This window comes from Nicotiana tabacum, chromosome 23 (assembly GCF_000715075.1).
Source record: "Nicotiana tabacum cultivar K326 chromosome 23, ASM71507v2, whole genome shotgun sequence".
In the NCBI taxonomy this organism is placed as follows: Eukaryota; Viridiplantae; Streptophyta; class Magnoliopsida; order Solanales; family Solanaceae; genus Nicotiana; species Nicotiana tabacum.
The window spans coordinates 12,748,194-12,773,560 of record NC_134102.1 but is presented as its reverse complement, the minus strand read 5'-3'; the positions used below and the strand labels follow the sequence as shown (position 1 = coordinate 12,773,560).

Below are 25,367 nucleotides of genomic sequence, written 5' to 3'. Positions count from 1 at the left end.
ATTTTGTGAGTTTTACCGGATTCCGAAGCATGGGCCTCACGGGTATTTTTTTAGCTTATTTCGGATTTTATTGAGAAATATAGTATTTTCTTATGAAATTGATTCCTATAATTTTTGTTAACTGTATCAAATTAATTATGACTAGATACGAGTCGATCGGAGTCGAAAAATCGAGAAAAAAATATAATACTTGGTTAAATTGAAGCAAGTCGAGGTAAGTGGCTTGCCTAACCTTGTGTGGAGGAAATTTTTCCTGGGATTGGTATTGATGTGATTATTGGAATGTGTTGAAAGTCATGTATACGAGGGACGTGTGTGTACACGGGCTAAATGTGAAATATTATATTTTTAAATTGTGTAAATCACTATTGCGCATTTATTAAATTATTTTATCTCGTTATATTCTTCATCATTGATTTAAAATATATACCTTAAATTTGTTTGACCTTTTCGTACTAATTGTTTTACCTGTTTAGTTGAAACTTGGTTTCTTTTATTCTGTGCATTATTTGAAGGTTGATTTTCTTTAAATTAAATATTATCAATATGAAGTATTAGACAATTTTAAATTTGATATTGAAGCAACATATTAAAGATTTTGAAATATTATTTCCCTGAATTATTTACTCTTGAATATTTTTGTAAGATTTTAGTACTCATTGTGATGGATCCGTGAGCTCTTTATTATGGAAAAAATATTATTGATGATTTATTTTGGCATGAGCCGTGAGCTCTTTATTATGGAAAAATATTATTGATGATTTATTTTGGCATTAGCCGTGAACTCTTTATTGTGGAAAAATATTGTTGTTGAATTATTTGAGCACCTAAGGTGCAAATTGTGGTATATTGCGATATTGATACGCATGCGGTGGTATAAGGTAAGGGTATTGAAACGCATGCGGTGAGATAAGGGTGGCTTGATACGCATGGCTAGTAGGAAAAACTACTAGAAGTCATGCGGTGTGATAAGGATGGCTAAAACGCAGGATGCTATTTCGGGAAAAATATTTTCTTTCAAATAAATTATGAAGGCTCCCGCGGTAAGATAAGGAAATGAGATATTATGAATTTATTTATGATTTGGGACTACGAATCGGTACCTCAGGAGTGCCCTTGTTGATATTAATTTATGGCCGCAGTTGCCTTTGATTATTTGTTGTGATTTTTCTTGAAAAGAAAATTTTGTTTTGTTTTCACGAGATGTTATTTGCCATTATTTTGTGTAATTAAACGGTAACATGCTACTTGATTCATTTCCATTGTCATTTTATTTTATTATATTATTAAATATTTTACCATGTCAATTATTATTTTCCAGTAGGGCCTAACCTGACCTCGTCACTACTCTACCGAGGTTAGGCTTGGCACTTACTGGGTACCGCTGTGGTGTACTCATACTACACTTCTGCACATCTTTTTATGCAGATCCACGTACACCTTATCAGACCAGGCATCAGTAAACTAGCTGTACGAGGAGACTTCGAGGTATATTTGTCAGTGTCCGCAGACTCCGGAGTCCCCTTCTATCTCACTATGTTGTCTTCCTTATTTGCTCTAGACTCTGATATATAGAGACATAGAGAATGAATTCTTAGAAACTTGTGGCTTATTTCTACCGGGTTTTGGGAGTTGAAATTGTTTGAATTGTTTATTTATTTCAGATATTTAATATTATTCCGCATTGATAGGCTTACCTAGTTTTAGAGATTAGGTGCCATCACGACATCCTACGGAGGGAATTTGGGGCCGTGACAACAATTTTATCCAACATATAATTATCTTATTTAATAAATTAGTTAACTTTTGAAGGTTATAAAAATTGACAAAGTTTTTAAATTATTTTTGTGTAAAATCATCAAGGAAAAAGACACAATTTATAAGTGCGCCCAACATTAACAAAAATCGAATGAAATACAAATAAAATATATTTTCTTGAAAACTATAATAGTAATGAAATTTTGGAGGTTATACCGGTTGTTCTTTCAGAAAACAGACTAAAGATTTACGTGCGATGCACGTACATAGAGACTAGTACTATATTAAAAATACGAAGGCTCTTAGCAAAATATTGTTCGCCTTTTTTTCTCCTTAAAAATAAATTTTATATTAGACAAAATCGTTATTTTAAATTTTCTCCCTAATATTTAGGAGTTTTAAATAAACTAAATTAATACATTAAATCCTTCCTTATTTGAGGTATGTACACAAAGTTTTGATATTAAATATCTTGCATAGATCCTTCATTAATTAATGATGTAACATAACAAATCTATTAACCAAAAAGCAATGTTTGGAAAAGTTTAAGTAAAAAAACGTTTTTAGTCCTATGACTCCTTTTTTTAAACCATTAAGGACTCCTTTTAGGGTTAAGATTCTTTGATCTTCGTTAAAGAAATATAAGGATTAATTTTAGCAACACAACTAACTCAAAAGCAGGAAACTAATATTGCAGAGACTGCAATCTCAACTGTTCGAGGTATATATCAATCGTGCAAGTTATTTTTCAATAATTAAAAAAGACTATTATTTCAATCATCTTATCCATGAGATAATATGAATAATTAAAGATGAGAATAAAGCTAGACAGAAAAACTTAGAGCAAAAAAAGTTATAAATGGATACTCCAAAAAAAAAAGGTAAATGAAAAAAAAAACACTAAATCAAAAATAAACACTAAAGTTTTTTTTCTATAAAAGCTCTAAAAATTTTAAAGGCTATATATTTTTGCTGAAACTAAAAAGGAAGCATAATCAATATTCTTCAATTTCAAGAGTTTAAATTTTTAGTTTATGTATCAAGTATAATGTTTAATATAATATTTTATTCATCAAGATAGGATACATGTGCAACGCGCGAATGTAGATTTCAAATATTATACAAAAAATAATAAAGAGAAAATATTATTCGAGTAGGGAAGGAGTTCAAAAATTGTTATATTTTTATATTATTGTAAAAGTACTAAACCCCAATGCGGGAAAAAATAAAATTATTTTTTTAATATTGAGAACAAGTAATTAAGTTTTTGAATTAATTACTTCCTCAGTTTCAGTTTATATAAAACCTTTTAGCTTTTCGAGATTCAAACTATATAACCTTTGACCAAAATTTGTAAATATTTTTTTTATCATATTGACATGAAATAATTGCAGTTTCATAGTATTTCTCGTATAGTTTTTGAATATCTAAATTTTAAATTAAAAATATTAAATTAATCTAATTCAATTTAGCTTTAAAGGTTAGTCAAATTAACTCTTGAAAGCGAAAATATTCACATACACTAGAAGGGAGGGAGTAATTAGCAAAATAATCAATTTATTTCTTTTAATAAAATCATCATATAAATAAATTTATATTTTAAATAAAACTCTTAAGATACATAAATTTATTTTCACAAGAAGAGCATTGACGGTTAAAACAATAAAAAAAAAATAGAGCAAAATATTATGTTATAGTTTAACTTGTTATTTATTTTTCGTATTAGGTAACAAAATAACAAGGATGTTCATAAGATATCGACATATATTCTAAGAAATTATAATAACGCATATGTAAAACATAATTTTTTTATTTATTGAATAAGCTAAATGAGATCAATATTTTTATTTTTTAGGAGCTTAGATCTTTTTCGTTAATTTTTGTTCAATTACTCAAAAAGATTATTTAATATAAGTTACCTATTTTTAAAAAAATTATATACTCATGATATTGGTACACGCGCAGTGCGTACCCCAAGACTAGTTTATATTAAATGTGTATCACATGTATACCTCCATGCTGATACATGTGTCATATAAGAATTTTTTGAAATCGATTTTAACTACGAATTTTGATACCAAATCGGTCCAAATCACCTCCAATCTTCCTCAAAATTCTATTGACTTATCTATATATTTTCAATGAATTTCAACTATACCCATTGAAAAAAAATCTTGTTTTGCTTAGATTCTTGGAATCTTGTATATGTATTTTTTGTATTTCATCATCTTGTTTGCTACCTCTTCCATGAATTTTTTTTTGTCTTGCAACTAATGTTACTGATCACACTTAAAAATATGGAAGATCTTTGCGTGTGATTCTTGGAGAGAAAGAATCTTATTTATTTGGGTTTTAAATTTTTATGTATTTGGCTAGTCTTAGTAAGTTTGTAATTAATGACTAGAGGTTGGTAAGTTGATTGAGACATTTATGTAAGATTCTCTAATATTAATGACCAAAAATAGCCAAAAAAATGGCTACGTTCCTCTTGTTGCGCTTATCTAGTTACGAATCTCAAGTCTCAAGAGTATGGACTATGGAAAAGTTAATGGAATAATCATCAAAAGAAGACCTGATGATGACTATGGAAACGGTAATTGAAGAGATCATCAATTACCAAAGCAGAAGGAAAATAATAATTAAAACAAAAAAGTAACTTCAATTACATAATAATTCAACAATTAAAAAGATAATCTTATAACTTATACACTGCTATAAATTAAAATTAAAATTATAATCTTATAAATTAAAAAGTAACTTCGATTTACTAAGGGCTGTTGTTGAGAAGCTGGTTCTTCTCTCCTCTATACACTGCTTCAATCATTTCTCGGGTCTCAGTTTGTTTGAGAGCTACAGTAAAAGCTGTTGCTGTTTCTTTTTGCTGATTTTGCTCTCACTTTGTGGTTCGAGTTTTATCATCTCCTTATCAGACATTTATTCGGTCCTTGTTCAAGCTGTTTCGGTTTTCCAACTTAGGTGCAGCTTCTTCCCGGCGAGGACGGTCTATTTTCCGGTGTGTTCAGATTACCGGCAAATTTCGTAAATTTCGGCGACTTCCGAACAGCTTTCCGGCGGAACACAGCAGAACTTGCCAGTGTTCTTGAGCAGATCCGACACGTTTCAGGAAAACTTGCTCCAGGTTCTTTCGTTCTATATCTGGTACTCGTGGTATCGGTATTTTATTATTATTTTTCTACTTGCGGGAGTTGGTATCTCCCGTTTTCCAGTTTCCCTTTGTTGTGTGAGTTAAATTGCTGGCATCTTACCTCGTACTACTTTATTTACTGTATTAGTGTGCCTGTTGTTGCAACTTGTATTCTTCTGGTTTGGTCTGTTGCCTTGTGTGATAGTGATTCCCCTTTCTCTGTCGTGGGTATAGTGGCTGTGGTCTGGGATGGTCGAGTGAGGTCATGTCCTCGGGGGGAACGGGGGTGGGGCGGGAGGAAGGGCAGGGTTTAGGGGGTGGGGCGGGAGGCAAGGGAGGTAAAGGGAACAAGGGTGTATGTAGGTTGAGAATTGGGTCATGGAACGTAGGTACATTGACGGGTAAATCTATAGAATTGGTGAAGATCCTCCAGAAGAGGAGGGTCAATATAGTGTGTGTCCAGGAGACAAGGTGGGTAGGGTCGAGGGCGAAGGATGTGGACGGGTATAAACTTTGGTACTCAGGAGTCCAGAAAGGTAAGAATGGAGTGGGCATCTTGGTGGATAGGGAACTTAGAGAGTCTTTAGTTAAGGTTAGACGAGTGAATGATAGATTGATGACTATTAAGTTGGTGGTTGGAGAGTGCACCCTAAACATCGTTAGCGCCGCATGTGGGCCTAGATGAGGAGGTTAAACGGCGCTTCTGGGAAGGGTTAGATGAGATTATGCCCCAGGTTCCGCCTGCTGAGAAGCTATTCATAAGAGGGGATTTCAATGGGCATATTGGGTCGACCGCAGGTGGTTATGGCGAGGTGCATGGAGGCTTCGATTTTGGGGAGAGAAACGGAGGAGGTACATCGTTGTTGGACTTCGCTAAGGCTTTTGGGTTGGTGATTGCGAACTCTAGCTTTCGGAATAGCAAAGGGGCATTTGGTTACTTTTCAAAATATGGTGGCGAAGACCCAGATTGACTATCTCTTCCTCAGGAGGTGTGACAGAGGGTTGTGCAAGAATTGCAAGGTGATTCCGAGTGAGATACTCGCGACGCAGCATAAGCTCTTAGTGATGGACGTTGATATTATGTTAAAGAGGAGAAAAAAGTCTACTCGAGAAAGACCGAGAATCAGGTGGGGAGCGTTAACTAAGGATAAAGCCCAAGCGTTGGAGGGGCGATTGTCGGCTGTGGGAGCTTGGAAGAGCAGTGGTGACGCGAGCACTATGTGGTCAGCGACATCAGACTGTATTAGGGAGGCTGCGAAAGAGGTGTTAGGGGTCTCGACGGGCGTCTCCGATGGGCACAAAGGAGACTGGTGGTGGAATGAAGTGGTCCAAGGTAAAGTGGAACCAAAGAAGGCGGCGTACCTGAAGTTAGTGGGGAGCATAGGTGATGAGGAGAGGCGAGTGTGCATGGAGAGGTATAAGGCAGCTAGGAAGGAGGCTAAGCTGGCAGTCACAGAGGCTAAGACTGCGGCTTATGGTCGTATGTACGAGGAATTGGGGAAAAAAGGTGGGGAGAAGAAGTTATTCCGGCTGGCCAAGTTAAGAGAGAGGAAGACTCGGGATTTGGACCAAGTGAGATGTATCAAGGACGAAGATGGTAGAGTATTGATGGAAGATGCCCAGATTAAGAGGAGATGTCAGACTTACTTTCATAAACTTTTGAATGAAGAAGGGGATCAGGATATTGTGCTAGGCGAATTGGAGCATTCCGAGAGTCACCGTGACTTTGGGTATTGCAGGCATATCGAGGTTGAGGAGGTCGTGGGAGCTATGCGTAAGATGAGTAGGGGCAGAGCGACCGGGTCAGACGAGATTCCAGTGGAATTTTAGAAGTGTGTAGGGAGAGCAGGTTTGGAATGGTTGACTAGGTTGTTTAATATTACTTTTAAGGGAAAGAAGATGCCGGATGAGTGGAGGTGGAGTATGATGGTTCTATTGTATAAGAACAAAGGTGATATCCAGAGTTATAACAATTATAGGGGTATCAAATTACCGAGTCATACCATGAAAGTGTGCGAAAGGGTGGTTGAAGCGAGGGTGAGGATAACAGTTTCTGTATCCGTCAACCAGTTCGGGTTCATGCCGGGTCGTTCGACTACAGAAGCTATACACATTGTTAGAAGGTTGGTGGAACTATACAGAGAGAGGAAGAAGGATCTGCACATGGTGTTTATTGACTTAGAGAAAACGTATGACAAGGTTCCTAGAGAAATTCTCTAGAGATGCCTAGAGGCAAAATATGTGTCGGTTCCCTACATTATGGCGATTAAGGACATGTATGATGGGGTTAAGACTCGGGTTAGGACAGTAGAAGGCGAATCTGAGCATTTTCCGGTTGTAATGGGGTTACACCAAGGTTCTGCGCTCAGTCCGTTCTTATTCGCCCTGGTGATGGACGCGTTAACACACCATATTCAAGGGGATGTGCCATGGTGCATGCTATTCGCCGATGACATAGTTCTGATTGATGAGTCGCGAGTCGGTGTTGACGAGAGGCTGGAGGTTTGGAGATAGGCTCTTGAGTCAAAGGGTTTCTAACTGAGCAGGACGAAGACGGAATACCTAGAGTATAAGTTCAGCGCTGAGCCAGGGGAAGTGGGTGTGGATGTGAGGCTTGATTCGCAGGTCATCCCGAGAAGAGGCAGCTTCAAGTACCTTGGTTCGGTTATCCAGGGGGAGGGGAGATCGACGAGGATATCACACACCGTATTGGGGGTAGGATGAATGAAGTGGAGGTTAGCATCTAGAGTCCTGTATGACAAGAGAGTGCCACCGATACTCAAAGGTAAGTTTTATAAAGCGGTATTTAGACCGGCCATAATGTATGAGGCTGAGTGTTGGCCCGTTAAGAAATCACATATCCAGAAGATGAAAGTAGCAGAAATGAGGATGTTGCGGTGGATGTGCAAGCACACTAGGATAGATAAGATTAGGAATGATGATATTCGGGAGAAGGTGTATGTGGCTCCCATTGATGACAAGATGCGGGAAGCGAGGCTTAGATGGTTCGGACATGTTCAGAGGAGAAGCCCAGATACTCCGGTACGGAGGTATGAGCAGCTGGTTACGGAGGGCACGAGAAGAGGTAGAGGGCGGCCTAAAAAGTATTGGGGAGAGGTGATCAGGCAGGATATGACGAGGCTCCAGATTTCCGAGGACATGACACTTGATAGGAAGATGTGGAGATCGAGTATTAGGGTTGTAGGTTAGGAGGTAGTTAAGTCGTGCCTTACTTCGTACCATTATGGGACTAGCCATGTAGGTTTTTTGTCTAAGATAGCTAGTGGCAATGTTGTGGCTTACTATTTCGCTTTTCAGTGCATATCCTATTTACTAGCTATCGCTTTTTCTTTGCATCTTTCTTCTAGATTTCATGGTGTTCCTATTTTTCTTATGATTGTTGTGGTGATACTAATATTTACTAATATTATCTCCCTTTGCTTTGCATCTTTCTTCTGGATTTCATGGTGTTCCTATTTATCCTATGATTGTTGTTGTGATAATAATATTGTCTCCTTTTTGTCCTTTTTTGTCCTTTTGTCTTTTTGAGCCGAGGGTCTTTCGAAAACAGCCTCTCTACTCCTTCGGGGTAGGGGTAAGGTCTGCGTACACACTACCCTCCCCAGACCCCATTAGTGAGATTTTACTGGGTTGTTGTTGTTGTTGTTGTTATAACTTATAACGGTTCTTCAATTACCAAAGCAAAAGGAAAATAATAATTAAAACAAAAAAGTACTAACTTCAATTACATAATAATCGAACGATTAAAAAGATTATCTTATAACGGTTCTTCAATTACCAAAGCAAAATGAAATAATAATTTAAAAAAAAATGTAGCTTAAAAATTACATAGTCTTAAACGGTTCTCTCTCGTTCACGATGGGACTCGAACCCACAATCGACCGCTCCGGAGGCTAGCACCTTATCCATTAAGCCAGACGAACCTGTCGATGTAAACTTCTCATAAACACATATATTATAAAAAATTTCAGTCTGACGAACAACGCAACCAACAACTCCGCTAAGGCTTTTGACAAAACCCAGAAAACCCTAGTTCTCTGTGATAAGGAGGGAGTAAAGAAAGAGCTGATAGCTCAAAATGGTGCTGACAATATCATCAAATGCAGTTCAATTGTCCCATAATACCTCTCTAATTTCTCGACCCAATTCTTATATCAAAAGTTCAATTCCAGCTTCAAATTTATCGTTTTCTTTCCTCAGGTAATAATTTAAACAAACTCCATATTAAAAAACTGCCAAATTTCATCATATCACATTGTATTGTTATTTGTAGTATGTAATACATGGTTTAAATTACGAAATAAAACTCATAATGCTACTTCATATTGTCAATTTATTCTGTTGTTTTGTGTTGGAGTTGCTAAAAATTCAATTGGATTTTGTAAAAAGTTGGATAGTATATGAAAAAGGTTTAACCAAAAATGGGTTCTTTATTAGTATCTCAGCTGAACTCAGAAAGTGAATTTTTATGTTACTGAAATTCATATAGCTGATTCCAATTTGTTTGGGACTGAGGCGTAGTTGTCGTAGTAGTTGTTGTATTGAAATTGTGAAGGTTATGCATACACAGGATTCATATGCTGAAGTATAGGCTACTTGAATAGAGTGGGAATGGATATAGATGATTCATATAAACGACCCCATCTAATTTGAGATTGACATCTAGTTGAATGATTGATCCTTATAAAAAAAAAATCTAGTTGAATGATTGATATATTGATTAATCAAAATTGTGGGAGTTCTTTGTTTATCTTTTGTCCGCCTCTAGGGCTTTAGTCTAGTGGTAAGAGCACAGTGTGTTATGTGGGTTAGGCGCACGTCATGAGTTCAAACTATGCTGCAAACAAAAGCTTGGTATTTAAGTGAGGGTATAGGGACGGGCCTATTATCTACCGAGTCTCGAAACGTGCGTCACTAACCCTTGGGAATTTCTCGGTTATCAAAGAAAAAGGACCTTAGCTAATTTGAGATTGAAGTGTGTTAATTGATTGATATATTGATTAATCAAAACTGTAAAATGGCAATAGGGAGTATGGATATAGGTGATTCATATAAATGACCGCAGCTAATATGAGATTGTTATGTCGTTGATTGATTGATTGATATATTGAATGATCACAACTGTAAAATGGCAATGGTAAGTGTTGGAGATTAAAATTGCAGCCTTTTAACTACACGTTATGATTGCATTTCCTCCTTTAGCAATTGACTGTGTTATCAGACATGAATCCATCAGGCTTTCCATAAAATCTCGACTGAATAAAAGGGTGGTCCGTGCTGCTTCTTCAGCTGCTGGAAGTTCTAGTTCCAGCAACGACTCAAATCCTTATGAGGTAATTCGCAGTTATCACATTTGGACCCAGATATCTTCTTAAAGTTCAGCTCTTAGTGAGGTGTTTGCATCAGTGGTCCTTTGTGCTATACGTGTTCTTGTACAGGTTCTGGGTGTAAGCCCTATTGAGGGATTTGACATGGTTAAGGCAGCATATGCAAGAAGACGGAAGGATGCCGAGCGGAGGGGTGATGAAGCAGCTCTTGCTCAGGTAGTTTATGCTTGGCATCGCTGTCTTGCTCGCTTTCATTCTGCTCATGTGTGATTGTTGTTAGGAGTGAACACTCCAAGTAAGCATTGTAAAATTGTTTTTTCCAGTTGGAGAAGGCGTATGACACGATCATGATGTCACAGTTAACAAAAAGAAAGAAGGGTGTCACATTTGGCTCGTTTAAGGTATTCTTTTATTTTAATGTAAGCTGATATCTTAGTAGTAGTAGTGGCGACGGCTGGTCACTCTTTCGGTTTTGTAAATAACTTTGTATTCTCTGTTTATGTAATATAATGGGTGGATAGTTTTTTTTCAGGGAATGCATGCTTGATTAAGATCCATACAGTCAATTCTTTATTTTTCTTTTCTAGTGTGACAATTTTCCCCACCTTTTACTATATGAAACTAGCTATCTCTTTTACCCATGGAATAAATGCAAGGATTACATATACGCTTGCATTTATGATGTTTTATCTGTCTAAGCTTCAACTGTTTAGCTTCGTTTAGGTACAGATACTGATTTCTCTTTTAAGTTTGTCATTTTTAATTCAGGTATCTAAAGAGATACGATATGCTGATAAGCAGCCTATTGTGCCATGGGGTCCACGGTAGGTATTTTGCTAATAATGCTTCATTATAATAGCTCTTCGAAATTAGATAAACTCTTCTTGCGTGCAACTATATGCAATTGGCACTTATTTTTAAATATTTAACATTTAGTATAGATTCCACTTGCTGAAGTTAGTTGGCTGTTGTGATAACAAGCATTAGCATCTTTATCATGCATATAGTAAATGCCTTACTGCGTGATAAAGATGCTAATGCCTGTATGTGTTAGCATATAGTAAATGCCTTATTGGAAGGGGAGGCTTGGAGTAACGGTAAAGTTGCCTCCGTGTGACCTATAGATCACGGGTTCGAGCCGTGGAGGCAGCCACTAATGCTTGCATCAGGTTAGACTGTCTACATCACACCTCTTGGGTGCGGCCCTTCCCCCGACCATGCGTGAATGCGGGATGCTTTATGCACAGGGCTGCCCTTTTAATAAATGCCTTACTGATTCAACGAAAGCTATTAGTATGCAAACATTTCAATATTTTGTTAGTTTCTCTTCCCCTTCCGGTCCTTGTCCCTTGAAAATCTTTGCTTCACATTTACTGGTACGAAATTTTATGCAGCAGATTATGTGATTTATTTTACCCTCTTTAGGTATAATTTCAATTGTTTTGTTGAATTTTATCATTGCTGTGCTTTCAGGTTCACCAAATCTGATGACAAAGATATGAAAATCAACTTGGCAATTTCAGCTGTATTTGTAAGTACTAGTAGAATATTCATGCCTCCATCTCAAGGTGGTTATCATTTTTGACTTTTCTGATGCTAATTCACAAATGTTTGGAGTAAAATGGTGGATAAATTCATTTAGAAGTGTCATTTAGAAAATTCAGAAAATTATGTGAATATTACTAAAATTGGAAGTATTTTCCTTTCAAAATACCAGATTAGATATGGTTGACTTGAAAATAACGATTTATTGAGAGCTTAATAGTACTATCACTATCACCACTCTCTGTTAAGTGCAGTTTGCATCCTTGATTTAATGAAATATTGATCCTCACGCTCTTAGTGGTACTATGTTGTTTTATGTATTATTTTTTTGCAGATAGCTTGGGTTCTTATAAAGCGGAATGCTGAGTGGAAGCCTTTACAGTTTCTGGCCTTCGTCTTTGTATATAGGATATTTGAGAAATTAAAAGCATTTGAGCCTCCATCTCCCACTTTTACAGTAAGTAAACTTTTCTTCTATTAAGTATACTTTAAGTATGCATAAAATAGTCATTGTTGTCTCTTTCCCTTCTTCCGCATGAGTGTCAGTGAACCTCCTAACATGTCCCTCAGTAATGTGAAGTTTAGTATTTCTTTCAAGTGCATTCATTTTTTAGCTGGGTTTCTTCAGGAGGAGGGCGAAGATGAAGGACGGATGTTGAGGATGGGGAAAAGGCTGCTTCGTTCTCTTGCATTGGTTTTTGGTTGTATAGCCCTTGCATCCTTGGTAGGTTTTTCTGTCAGAGTAATATATAGTGACTGTCCAATTAATTATGGTGTTTATAGATGAAATTCTGACAGCAATTGTTCGTCCTCAGCATGTATATGAAGATGAGAGTTCAATTTCAGCTTCACGTTCTGTCTTCTGCCTTACACTTTTTTTTGGCATCAATAGCATCTTGTATTGGTGTTATATCTTGCGGAAAAGTTCAGGATTAGGGGTGTGTTTGGTATGAAGGAAAATATTTTCCGGAAAATGTTTTTCACTCACCAACCAAACAAAGGAAAATAAGTGATAAAACCACTCATTTTCCATGGAAAACATTTTCCTTCGTACCAAACACACCCTAGGACCTGATTTATGTTGACACAATGGATTTCCAACTTATCCTATTACATATGACCTTTTACCATCATACCATGTGGTCGCTAAAAAGCCTTCCTAGTGCATCCACCCTTATTTTCCCAAGTTATTTTGCTTCTATGTTGCTCCAGACCACTCTTATATGGCATTGTTCTTGCTATTTCTTTTAAGAAATTTCAGTACGCATACAAATCTTTGTGGTTTGTCCAATGCCGAGGAGCTATTTAGTTGCTGCGCCGCTGACTAGATCTGTTCTTTTCTTCTAATTGAAACATTAGGTGGGTTTTTCCTTCGACTAGGGAAATGATAGGTGATTTAATGTGTTAAAAGATAAAACACAGTTTTTTTGCAGACACCTCAATGTCGAACTTGTTTTCCACTCCAAGCAATTTTGCTTCTTCTGAATATTGACAAGTTTTTCTTCCACACACTAATTTTGGCTCCCATCTTTTGCATCTTCTAAACTACTAGGCAACAGAAGTTGCTATCAGAAGTTTGTCAAATAATGCTCAAAAGGTATTTGAAAACTAACTATTAACGTGATGAAAGAGGAAGTGTAAAACAAAAAGGTTATCACGGATGAACATTTCGCTGATAGCTTTGGGCCTAAACCTTCTTCATTGTATCCAAGATTCTTGCTCAGTTTGCAAGTTTTGCTTATAGCTGAACACTTAAGCAGATATTAACTGATTCACGATTGAGAAATGGTGGTGTTGGTAATATAGCAAGTGCGCGTACAAAAATTTGTGGGTCTATCCAAAAACTCATTCTGAAAGAACCTGCCTTTTGCTTTCTGAATCATATCTCATCTTGGAATATATCACATATTTATTGCCTGTCTGTATCAAATTCTTTTATTACAGTTGTGCCATTCATCTGTTACAGGGATATACTGGTCTCCTAAATCTGATCGAGTATGCTAATGGTTTCATACCTGTCTTTCTGTACAACAATCAGGTAAGGGAAGATCTACCTTTTAACACTGCTGCATGAACAAAAGGCTTCACATATGATAAATATGATGATGATGTTTATCTATCTCAAAAATCATCTTTTTGCTGCATTTATGAGTGAAAATCACTGAATAGTTGTGACTTTTCCTGATCTTATGAATAGCTAGAGAAAAAATTCGGTTTGGATTACTTTGTAAGCGACTAGGTTAAGGGAATATCTTAGATCTCAAATCTCTATGTAATCAAAGGAGGTGGTCAATCTGGATTTAGTCTCAGATCACCATAAATTATATTGTTATTAGCCATCTATTTTTTTTGGCAAAATACATAAATCGCCCCTTTAAGTTGTCCTTAACGATCAACTGAACACCTCAACTGATCCCTTTATCATTTAGACACTTCAAGTGTCTATTAAGTAGATCGAGTAAATACCCGAGTGCAACAGATCATATGCGTGAGTTACACTTGCCGATGACGTGGCAAATGAGCCAATTATTGAACGACACGTGTAATTTATAATAAAATCTCAACACATATATAATTAACCAAAAAAGAAAATGAATTTAAAGACCCTTTCCCTTCAGTTTAACCAAAGCAGCCCCCCCCCCCCCCCCCCACACACACACACAAAACCCACCACCACCACCACACCCACCCCCCGCATTCATCTTCTTCCTTCCGCCCCTCTTCTGCGTCCCCCCAACTTCATCTTCTTCCCGTTCTCCTTCCCAGCTTCTTCTCCCACGCCCTATACAAAATTTACCCATCCATATTCAAAATCTAAAATCTTTCCATAAAACTAATACAAATATGAAACAACAAAGAATAACCAAAACAGAGAACCCACTAAGGAATCATTGACGGACCTCGCCGGAAAAAGCTCATCTCTTTCGCCGAAAGAGAAGAATGGGTTTGGTTAGTACGACGTACCAAAAAAACAAATCCGAATAAGATGGCATTAGACCGATTTTGTGCTTTGTTTAAGATAGTTATAGTCAATAAACTAAATTAAAATTTGGCTGAAAGCGTTGTGAAGTTTCTGTCCATAAAATGGAACTAATTATAGACCCCAACCAAATCCTCATCCTGTCCAACAACCTCCATTTTGAATACTATTTCAAAAATTTGTTGAATTGGTGTGATGATATATTTGGTAATTTTGTTCTTTTGTAATGGAGGCAGAGGTGATTTAGGGTAGAGAAGGGTGTTGAATGGCGGAGGAGAGAATTGGAGGAGAAGGGGATGTGAAAATTAGGTGGGGTCCACATTATTTTAGGAAAAAAAAAACAACCTAATTTTAGGTAAGCAACTCGCATCCCAGAGAGTGCATTTCACGCAATGGGGGCTGACATGATCGGGTGTTTAATTGATCTTTCATTTGTGAATAAATAAAGTATCTAGCTGGAAATGGCCTCTCAGTTGAGGTGTTCAGTTGATCGTTGAGGACAACTTAAAAGGGGCCGTTTATGTATTTCGCCATTTTTTTTTAAGTTCTACTGTAGAAGCACCAAAAACATTTTCCCAGAGAGCATCTTTATACATGCCAAACCAAAAACCTTCTCTGTTATTTTTTATGTTTTCCTTGACTTCATCTCTCTTCTACATGACTATGAAAACGAAAAGGCAGTCATACATGCATATCATGATTATAACCTCTAGTTCTTATGCATTATTTACCCGTGGTATTGAATTTTTGCGCGTGCAGGAATTGCTTGTAACTGGTTTTACAGCCGTCGTGCTTCACATCATGGCATCTTATTACAGATAGTCTACGTTCTACACTTGTTGAAGAAGATGCAGTTGCCTTGAGTTAGCTCTCAAATTTTGTAATTCTATTTGTTTCAGAAATTTGTCTATTTTGTCTATAGGAGTTCTAATATTCACATTTGGTACTCATCATTGAAGAGAACCAACCGGCAGTTGTAAGAATGAACTAGTTTTGAGGATTTTAGGATTAAATGAGACCACAATCTTTTCAAAATTAAAGATGGTTTCTTCTTCCATTTCTTGTTCTTTTACTTATGAGTTCTTAATTTTAGCTCCAAAATGCGTCACATGGCTCAAGGGATTATCTTATTGTGTATAACCAAAATTGAACTATTTTTGTTCCACTTGTAGGATTTTACTGAGAATTTGGCAGTATGTTCGAATCATCTCGATTTCTCTTCAATTTAGCTCAGTTCAGTTAAATTTTGGGTAATTTATTTTCAAAATATGTCAAATAAGAAAACTATTGTTATTAGGATTCTCACTTGTTATCCTATATATCGAACATCAATTCTCATTTCAACAACAATAAATGAAAGGACCAACACTAATTTCAAATGAAATGAGTAACACTAATTTTCAAAATATGCATACTTGTTTTTATGATCTTTTGTAGGTGCATTATCTTTTTTCTTTCTTTAATAGGTGGATTATCCTTCATTATACCATCAATGTACATTATTTTAAAGTTTGGTTCTTGTTGATATCCTTCATCCTTCATTATACAATCAATGTACATTATTTTAGATGAATGAAAGGAAAGAATTAAAAAAAAACAAAGTAATAGTTTACAGAACTATTTCAACATTTGTAAATTTCATTCTATCCTTGTCTCATTTAAGGCAACTAAAAATATTATGATTTATGAAGTTATAGATTTTCATTTGTGAATAAATCCCTACTGCTTTACTTGTTGCACTTTTTAAATTGTGACTTGATTAATTGACACATGCTTTAGCACTCTGACTTTTATCTTATTCGAATTTTTTGAAATATTTTTTTGTGGATCCATCATTCGATTTGGATATGACACTTAAATCGATTTTAAGAAGTAAAAATTAATTTAACCCGATAATTCACTAATGGGCCATTTGCGAATCTGGCCATTTCTTAAGGCTTTTTAAATTTTCATTAAAGCAAAGATGCCTATGTTAACACAACATCGTAAAATGAGGCTAAATTTTAAACCTGCTCATAAAATGGCCAGGCTATGCAAAAAAAGTGCATATATTTGAACCCAAAGTAGCCGAGCCCAGCTACCTAAACTCCAATCCAAACCTGAGCTCAAGTCGAATTTGGAATTCATCGGAAGATTATAATAGTGCAATCTCATCAGCTTCAGTACTAAGGGAAGTTCGAAAAATCCCTCTCGTCGGAGACCGACAAACGCCGTCACGCCATAAATCGGAAAACCCGATCCTCACCGGCGTATAGATTTTAGCACATTCAAACACAAAAAGCTCCGCGTGAGCTTATTTGTTGAGGCAGCTTCCGAAACCCTAGATTACTCCGAGTCTCCCTTGGGAGGCTGAAATAATCAGCAAAAATGAGGATTATGATAAAAGGAGGAGTATGGAAGAACACGGAGGACGAGATTTTAAAGGCGGCGGTGATGAAGTATGGGAAAAATCAATGGGCTCGTATTTCTTCTTTACTCGTTCGTAAATCTGCAAAGCAGTGTAAAGCTCGCTGGTATGAGTGGCTCGATCCTTCCATTAAAAAGGCAAGTTATTCTTTTTTTAATTGATTAATTAACCTTGTTTCTGTGTTATATATATATGTTGTTACTGTTTGTTCATTGGTTTTGATAAATGTTATGTGAAAATTGTTTTGTTATTAGTAATTTTTCAGTGTTTGGTAGGGTATAAATGTAGATGTTAGGGTATAATGTAGATGACGTGTCAGCCAAGGGCGTGACCTGGTGGTCAATGAAGTGGGTTAAGAAACATGAAGTCTCACGTTCAATTCCCAACGGAGGCAAAAAAAACTAGATGATTTTTTCCCATTTGTAAGCCTTGGTGGTGAAATTAGTCAGTCAGAGTTAATCGGGTGCGTGCAAGCTGGCCAAGACACCATGGTTATAAAAATGTAGGTGACATATGCTCATAACGCATGAGCAGATGTAGCGTTGAATTTATGGATTCACCTGGCCTAGTAGCTTGTTTCATGCCTCGACTCTCCCTCGGTTTGTTCGGAAATCATGGTAGTCTTTTCATGGAGATTATTGGGAACGGAAATGTGCATGGGGTTAAGAACAACGACAAAACTGCCTTCTGTCTGTTGCCATGGAATGCATAGGTAGGGATTGTCTTATGCTTGGAAAGCCTGTTCCGCGCTCTCTATCCCCTTTTTTCGGGGTCCCCATGAACCGCTTTTTAGTATTCGTGTTCTCCTTCTTTCTTCCTTCCCTTCCACACAGAAGGATCATGGGGTTCTCCCAACATACATATCCGGGGGTGCAACTGTTTAGTAGGCAAAGATCGGAACGGGCGGATCCCATGTATATATGTTAAAAGATCCAATAAATAAGTATAAATGATAGATTTTTGAACCTAGTAAATCAAACGGGATGTAGTAAGATAACGAACTCGTAACCATAATGTTCCAATTGATTAACCTTGTTATTGTATTATATGGTGTTAATATTTGTTCATTAGCTTTGAAAAATGTTTTATGTAATTATTTATTTGTTATATTAGTAATTTTATTAGCTGATACATATTAGTTGAGTATATACTTTAGACATTGGCACTTTTTTGCTGTAGGTTTAATGCTTTATAGTAGTGGTTTAGCCTTCCAGAAATCTATACGTTTAGAAAATATGTAGAACTTCTAATATGAGTACTTTTTATTTATATTTTCATAATATTGGCCTGAGATGAGTTTAAATGGAGTGCATGGTTAGTGAGGATTCATATAGCCGACCTCGACTTGTTTAGGACCGAGGTGTAGTTGTTGATGTTGTAATATTTTTTTTTTTGTGGAAAATGTTTTATTATTTTCTGGAGCATTTTTCAAGGTTTAGTAGGGTGTAAAAGTACGTGACACATATGCTCATAGTGAGAGCTGCAAGATAGTGTATGAGGATAATGATATTAGGGTTTTTTGAGTACTAATTTTTGACAAACAATGTCTAGGTGTTGATTCGAACAAGTGATATGGCATACATGTTGAAGATTTCTGAGATGGAAAAATGACATCTGCTATTAGTGTGGAAGTTATTTTCCTCCAAATTTGAGTAAAGTATTTAACATTCTCCACAATCCATGATAACCAAGCCGGAATATATCATGTGGAAAAGGTTGAGGGACTTATGACTTAGCCACTTAGGTAACAAGTTCGAGCCTTGTGCCATTCAAATTAATGTTGAGGGGTGGGCCCATTATCCCCGAGTTTCGAAGGTTGCGATTGGTCCTAAGGATTGGCCCAAAACGTAGTCTCTGGTTGTTTGAAGTTGGTTTTTTTTAGATATGCAATTGGAATCCGCCGTAGTTTGTTAGTGACATATGACCATCCTTTTTGTGTCCCTTGTTTTTATCTATATATGACCATTTTTTCGGTGCCAATTGGTTATTTAACACCTTCGAAGCATTCATTGTATCTTGGTTTTGGTTCTTAATTCTTGTTTAGTTTAATGCGCCATGCAATTTATCTTTGTAATCTCTAGCACTGTTATATCTTTGTGGATAACTATTATCTTTTCTTCCTATTCCATTTGAATGAGAAAAGTTCTGCTATGTGAGCATACCATGGCTTTCTCCCATTTTTTTTTGGTTTCTGTATTATATGCTGTTAATATTTGTTCTTTGATTTTGAAAAAAGTTCTCTGTGAAAAATTATTTTCATTTATATGAACTTATTTCCTTTTTAATCCATTTGAAAAAACAGACCTCTTTCTAAATGTGGAAACTATGTAACTTTAAACTTCCCATTTTACCCTTAAGTATACGGATTGTTTTGGACCACAAGCTTCAAAAGTCTTCCATTCTTTCTTAAATTTCTTTTTTTAAAAAAAGAAATAGATTCACATAAATTGAAATAGAGGGAGTAGTAATTTGTCTTTGGAGAAATATTTAATTTCGGAGTACTTTTTATAAATGTTTGGTAGGGTATATAAATGTAGGTGAGATATGCTCATAGTGCAATGTGGTATGGGGACAATGATTTTAGTGTTTTTTTGAGTATTTTGACAAACAATGTCTAAGTGTTGATTCGAACGAGTGATGTGAATGTGAGTTAAATATCTCTGAAAAGGAAAATTACTTTTGCTAATTAGTGCCAAAGTTATTTTCCCCCAAATTTCCCCCCGGGTTTAGTTCAAGCGGCAAAAGTTGAGGGACTTGTGGCTTAGTAATAGGTTTGAGCCCTGCGCCATGCAAACTAAGTATAGTATTTAAGTGGAGAAGGATAGATGGCCGGGTCCATTATCCTCGAGCTTCCAAGGCTGCTTTTGGTATTTCTCGTTCTTTAAAAAAGGATAGTTTCCTCCAAATTGGAGTAAAATATTATACATTTTCCTCCGTCTATGATAAACCAAATTGGGAAATGATTTTGTCAAGTCAACCATAACAAATATACCTTTCATAGTTTCTAGGTGTTTGGAGTTGGGATTCTTTGAGATATGTTATTGGATTCCACTGTACTTAATTTTCTTGCATGGTTGTTAGTGGTGTGATCATCCTTTCTGTGTCTTTGTTTATTTATGTATGATCATTCTTTCTGTGTCATTTGATTATTTGTACCTTATAGCATTCATTGTATCTTGGTTTTGGCGCTTTGTTCTTGCTTAGTTTAATGCGCCATGCAATTTATCTTTGTAATGTCTGTCACTGTTATTTCTTTGTGGGTAATTGTTACCTTTCTTCCTATTCCATTGTGAATGAGAAAAGTTCTGCTTTGTGAGCATGCTATGGCTTTCTCCGAGTCTGCTTTTTGGTTTCTTTACTCAGGATACAATTTTTGAAACCAGTATCTGTATAGAAATTTCTTTCTGGGCTTTTTCAAACCTTTTCTGGTTTTCCATTTATCAACGGCATAAAATGATTTTCTGAACTGAGAAAGTGGAAAGTACGCGGATTTTTCCAATTTACCTCAGGCTGTTAATAGGAACTTATATCTGAGTTTAACAACTTATTAACATCCTCGCTGCTCTTTTGTTTTTCCAGACTGAGTGGACTAGAGAAGAAGATGAGAAACTACTTCACCTTGCAAAGCTCATGCCTACTCAATGGAGGACTATTGCGCCAATTGTTGGTCGTACACCATCCCAGTGCCTTGAACGCTATGAAAAGCTTCTCGATGCAGCTTGTGCGAAGGATGAAAACTATGACCCTAATGATGATCCAAGAAAATTGAAGCCTGGAGAGATTGATCCTAATCCAGAATCAAAGCCTGCTCGTCCTGATCCTGTTGATATGGACGAGGATGAGAAAGAAATGTTGTCTGAAGCACGGGCTCGGTTGGCCAACACAAGAGGTAAGAAGGCTAAAAGGAAAGCTAGAGAAAAGCAGCTTGAAGAGGCTCGAAGGCTTGCTTCCTTACAGAAAAGGAGAGAACTGAAGGCTGCTGGAATAGATGCCCGTCAAAGGAAGAGAAAAAGGAGAGGAATTGATTACAATGCTGAAATACCCTTTGAAAAGAAGCCTCCTCCAGGTTTCTATGATGTTGCTGAGGAAGACCGTCCAGTAGAGCAACCTAAGTTTCCAACTACCATTGAAGAACTAGAAGGTGAAAGGAGAGTCGATAAGGAAGCTCGTCTAAGAAAGCAGGATATTGCAAGGAATAAAATTGCAGAAAGGCAGGATGCCCCTACAGCCATATTGCATGCAAATAAACTTAATGATCCAGAAGCAGTGAGGAAGAGGTCGAAACTCAATCTTCCTGCACCACAGATTCCAGATCATGAATTGGAGGCCATAGCAAAGATAGGTATTGCCAGTGATCTACTAGGGGGTGATGAACTCTCCGAAGGGAATGCTGCAACACGTGCTCTTCTTGCAAATTATGCCCAGACACCACAGCATGCAATGACTCCTATGCGAACACCTCAAAGAACCCCTTCAACTAAGCAAGATGCCATTATGATGGAAGCAGAAAATCAACGAAGATTGACTCAGTCTCAGACACCATTACTTGGAGGGGATAATCCTATGTTGCACCCCTCAGATTTTTCTGGTGTCACTCCTAAGAAAAGGGAAGTTCAAACACCAAACCCACTCTTAACTCCTTCAGCGACTCCTGGAGCCACTGGCCTTACTCCTAGAATTGGCATGACACCTTCAAGGGATTCTTATGGCATGACCCCGAAAGGAACTCCTATGAGGGATGAGCTACGCATTAATGAAGAAATGGATATGCACAATAATGCTAAACTTGGGCAATTCAATTCAAAGAAAGAATTGCTTTCTGGTTTGAAAAGCCTTCCTCAGCCCAAAAATGAGTACCAGATAGTCGTCCAACAACCTCAGGAAGAAATTGAAGAACCACCAGAAGAGAAGATTGAAGAAGACATGTCTGATAGGATTGCAAGGGAGAAGGCCGAAGAAGAAGCAAGGCAACAAGCTTTACTCCGGAAAAGGTCAAAAGTATTGCAGAGAGAGCTCCCTAGACCTCCCATTGCTTCACTAGAACTAATAAGAAGTTCCTTAATGAGAGCTGATGAAGATAAGAGCTCCTTTGTTCCTCCTACACTAATTGAGCAGGCTGATGAAATGATTAGGAAGGAACTTCTATCTTTGCTAGAACATGATAATAGCAAGTATCCTCTAGATGAAAAAGCAGAGAAGGAGAAGAAAAAGGGGGTCAAGCGAAAAGTGGTGGCTGAACCTGCGATTGAGGACTTTGAGGAAGATGAACTGAAAGAGGTACGTTCATGTTACATGAAGAAAAATGGTTTGGCTCTACTCTTGTGTCAAGTTATTTTCTCAGGAGCAGTCTTACCTACTTTGCGGCATTAAGGTATTTAAAAATGATATGCAAAATCCCAAGTGAACTTTTTATTTTTGAGCAGAAGTGTTTCAGATTACTTCAAATGCATGTAAGACTTCAGAGTTGTTAGGGTCAAATTAATACTAGAAAAGAAAATGAGTTGCCTAAATTTCAATATAAAGCATTTGGAAACTGTTCTTTTACAATATCATATAACCTTTTTATGTAATGGATATATGGAATCATTTCTACAATTGCTTTTTCCATTTTTACATTGTGCTATTAGATGTGCCCTTGTCATTACCAATTTCGTGTGCAACTATCTATGTCAAGATATATATTTAAATGTACGTACTATATATATATATATAGTGTGTGTGTGTGTGTGTGTGTGTATATTATTCTTGACCCCACTCAACACAAGCTAGCTTACATGCTCAACTTTATGAACCTACTCCTACACCCATGACACCATACATGGTGTCCCAGTTTTGTTTCTAGTATTTATTGTTATGAGGACTAATTAACTGAAATTGAACATTCGAGTCTTTCGATAAGACGTCAAAAAATGCTAATGGTTCCACTCTGGGGGATCATTAAGTACTCACTTGGATGCCATTTGTGCTTGTGTGAAATATGTTCATTATGTTTTTTTTCCTGCAAAGTTCAGTGTTTCTATGTGCATTAGACTGTTAAAATAATATTTGGAAGTAATAAATCAGGTCTGTTCGTCATAGGCGCCTTTTCCATTTTTACATTGTGCTATTAGATGTACCCTTGTCATTACCAATTTCGTGTGCAAAAAGTAATGTTTTCTGGAGTTTGTATGGTTTTATCTTCATCTACTGCAACATGACTAACTCCACTCATGCAGGCTGATGGATTGATCAAGGATGAGGCTCAGTTTGTTCGTGTGGCAATGGGACATGAGGGTGAATCTCTTGATGAATTTGTCGAAGCACACAAAACAACTTTGAATGATATCATGTACTTTCCTACCCGGAATGCTTATGGGCTCTCAAGTGTTGCTGGAAACATGGAAAAGCTAGCTGCTTTACAGAATGAGTTTGAGAATGTGAAGAAGAAAATGGATGATGATACTAAGAAAGCAACAAAGCTTGAGCAGAAGATCAAAGTCCTTACTAATGGATATCAGGTACATTGTAGTGGTTTAATTGTTTAATCTGAATGTAGTTACCACTTCTTGTACAGTTCTCTGTTTATTAACTTCATTTGTCTGGAGGTTTGATCTGCAAGCAGACGTGTTTCTAGTTCTTACATGGATCTTTCTTGGCTATCCTACTTTTTTATTTGTGTTTTGAGAGTTTAGATCTAAGCTATAAATTCCAGCTAACAAATATTCATTGTGGATGAGCAGATGCGAGCCGGAAAACTCTGGTCACAGATAGAGGCTACGTTTAAGCAAATGGACACAGCAGGGACAGAACTTGAATGCTTCCGAGCATTACAAAAACAAGAGCAGCTAGCAGCATCACATAGGATCAACAATCTGTGGGAAGAAGTTCAGAAACAAAAGGAGCTTGAACGTACTTTACAGAAAAGGTACGGTGACCTCATAGCAGATAAGGAAAAGATGCAGCATCTCATGGATGAGTACAGAATACAAGCTCAAATGCAGGAAGAAATTGCAGCAAAGAATCGTGCTCTTGAGCTGGCCAAGGCAGAAATGGAAGAAAAGCAGAGCACATCTGCTGCTACTGAAGCTGGTGTGGAATCTTCAGGTACTGGCCAATGCTCCAATGCAGAGGAAACTTCTGCTTCTGCCGCTCATGTATCATCATCTGCTATTGAAGCTGATGATGTGCCTGTGGAATCTTCAGAGACCGGCCAGTGTTCCAATGCAGAGGAAAAATCTGCTTCTGCCGCTCATGTATCATCATCTGCTATTGAAGCTGATGATGTGCCTGTGGAATCTTCAGAGACCGGCCAGTGTTCCAATGCAGAGGAAAAATCTGCTTCTGCCGCTCATGTATCATCATCTGCTATTGAAGCTGATAAAGTGCCTGTGGAATCTTCAGAGACCGGCCAGTGCTCCAATGCAGAGGAAAAATCTGCTTCTGCCCCTCATGTATCATCATCTGCTATTGAAGCTGATGGCGTGCCTGTGGAATCTTCAGAGACCGGCCAGTGCTCCAATGCAGAGGAAAAATCTGCTTCTGCCCCTCATGTATCATCATCTGCTATTGAAGCTGATGGCGTGCCTGTGGAATCTTCAGAGACCGGCCAGTGCTCCAATGCAGAGGAAAAATCTGCTTCTGCCCCTCATGTATCATCATCTGCTATTGAAGCTGATGACGTGCCTGTGGAATCTTCAGAGACCGGCCAGTGCTCCAATGCAGAGGAAAAATCTGCTTCTGCCACTCATGATGCAACTCCTCAGGACGTTGAGGAACAGGTGAAAGTTATCAGTGACGACTCTACAATGGATGCTGAAGCCATGAGTGAGAATGTGCCTATGGAGGGTCAAAACTGTATAGGAGAGAGTAACCAGGACGTTACCAAAACAGAAGATTCTGGAGTTGCAGATGATGCGCAGGATGTAGTTGCAAGTGATGCGGGAAACTAGTAATGTTCTAGTTTTGCCACTAAGAAAGTGATTGGTGGTTCGCTTGTTGTGTTTTAATCCCATTTTCGTACATTTTTGGAACCAAGTTTTACTTCATTTCAAGAATGTCTTGTATGATTGGATGAAAATTTGGAAGTATCAATTTGAACTGTGGTTGAGCTGCCTACGTTCTTTGCAAAATAATGAACTGCAGCATTAGCCTGCCCTTTCCAATTTTTCTGGTAAACTAAAAATCTACAGTCCTTTATTTGCTGTA

At 37.2% G+C, this 25,367-nt stretch overlaps 2 protein-coding genes across 3 annotated transcripts; both read left to right on the top strand.

Moving 5' to 3' along the window:
• The first annotated feature begins 8,901 nt into the window (after positions 1-8,901).
• LOC107832639 (protein CHLOROPLAST J-LIKE DOMAIN 1, chloroplastic) lies at positions 8,902-15,831 on the top strand. Of its 2 annotated transcripts, none has more exons than XM_075246335.1 (10): positions 8,902-9,124; positions 10,161-10,257; positions 10,363-10,467; positions 10,575-10,652; positions 11,020-11,075; positions 11,725-11,782; positions 12,131-12,253; positions 12,425-12,520; positions 13,763-13,834; positions 15,536-15,831. In XM_075246335.1, the coding sequence occupies exons 1-10, from the start codon at positions 9,003-9,005 to the stop codon at positions 15,596-15,598; spliced, it is 870 nt and encodes a 289-aa protein (XP_075102436.1). In that variant the 5' UTR covers positions 8,902-9,002; the 3' UTR covers positions 15,599-15,831. The 2 variants fall into 2 exon arrangements, with proteins under 2 accessions (XP_075102436.1, XP_075102435.1); XM_075246334.1 differs by having other exon boundaries at positions 10,146-10,257.
• A 1,023-nt stretch (positions 15,832-16,854) lies between these two features.
• LOC107784858 (cell division cycle 5-like protein) lies at positions 16,855-25,367 on the top strand. Its single transcript, XM_075246138.1, has 4 exons — positions 16,855-17,320; positions 20,763-22,460; positions 23,399-23,680; positions 23,903-25,367. Exons 1-4 carry the CDS (start codon positions 17,144-17,146, stop codon positions 25,109-25,111), a joined length of 3,366 nt encoding a protein of 1,121 aa, XP_075102239.1. The 5' UTR covers positions 16,855-17,143; the 3' UTR covers positions 25,112-25,367.

Excerpts from the sequence above, each read along its gene's own strand:
- LOC107832639 (XM_075246334.1), top strand. The coding sequence starts at position 9,003 with ATGGTGCTGACAATATCATCAAATGCAGTTCAATTGTCCCATAATACC. Across the intron at positions 10,258-10,362 it reads ACGACTCAAATCCTTATGAG|GTTCTGGGTGTAAGCCCTAT; the intron begins GTAATTCGCAGT and ends GTTCTTGTACAG. Across the intron at positions 10,468-10,574 it reads ATGAAGCAGCTCTTGCTCAG|TTGGAGAAGGCGTATGACAC; the intron begins GTAGTTTATGCT and ends TGTTTTTTCCAG.
- LOC107784858 (XM_075246138.1), top strand. The coding sequence starts at position 17,144 with ATGAGGATTATGATAAAAGGAGGAGTATGGAAGAACACGGAGGACGAG. Across the intron at positions 17,321-20,762 it reads TCGATCCTTCCATTAAAAAG|ACTGAGTGGACTAGAGAAGA; the intron begins GCAAGTTATTCT and ends TTGTTTTTCCAG. Across the intron at positions 22,461-23,398 it reads AGGAAGATGAACTGAAAGAG|GCTGATGGATTGATCAAGGA; the intron begins GTACGTTCATGT and ends CCACTCATGCAG.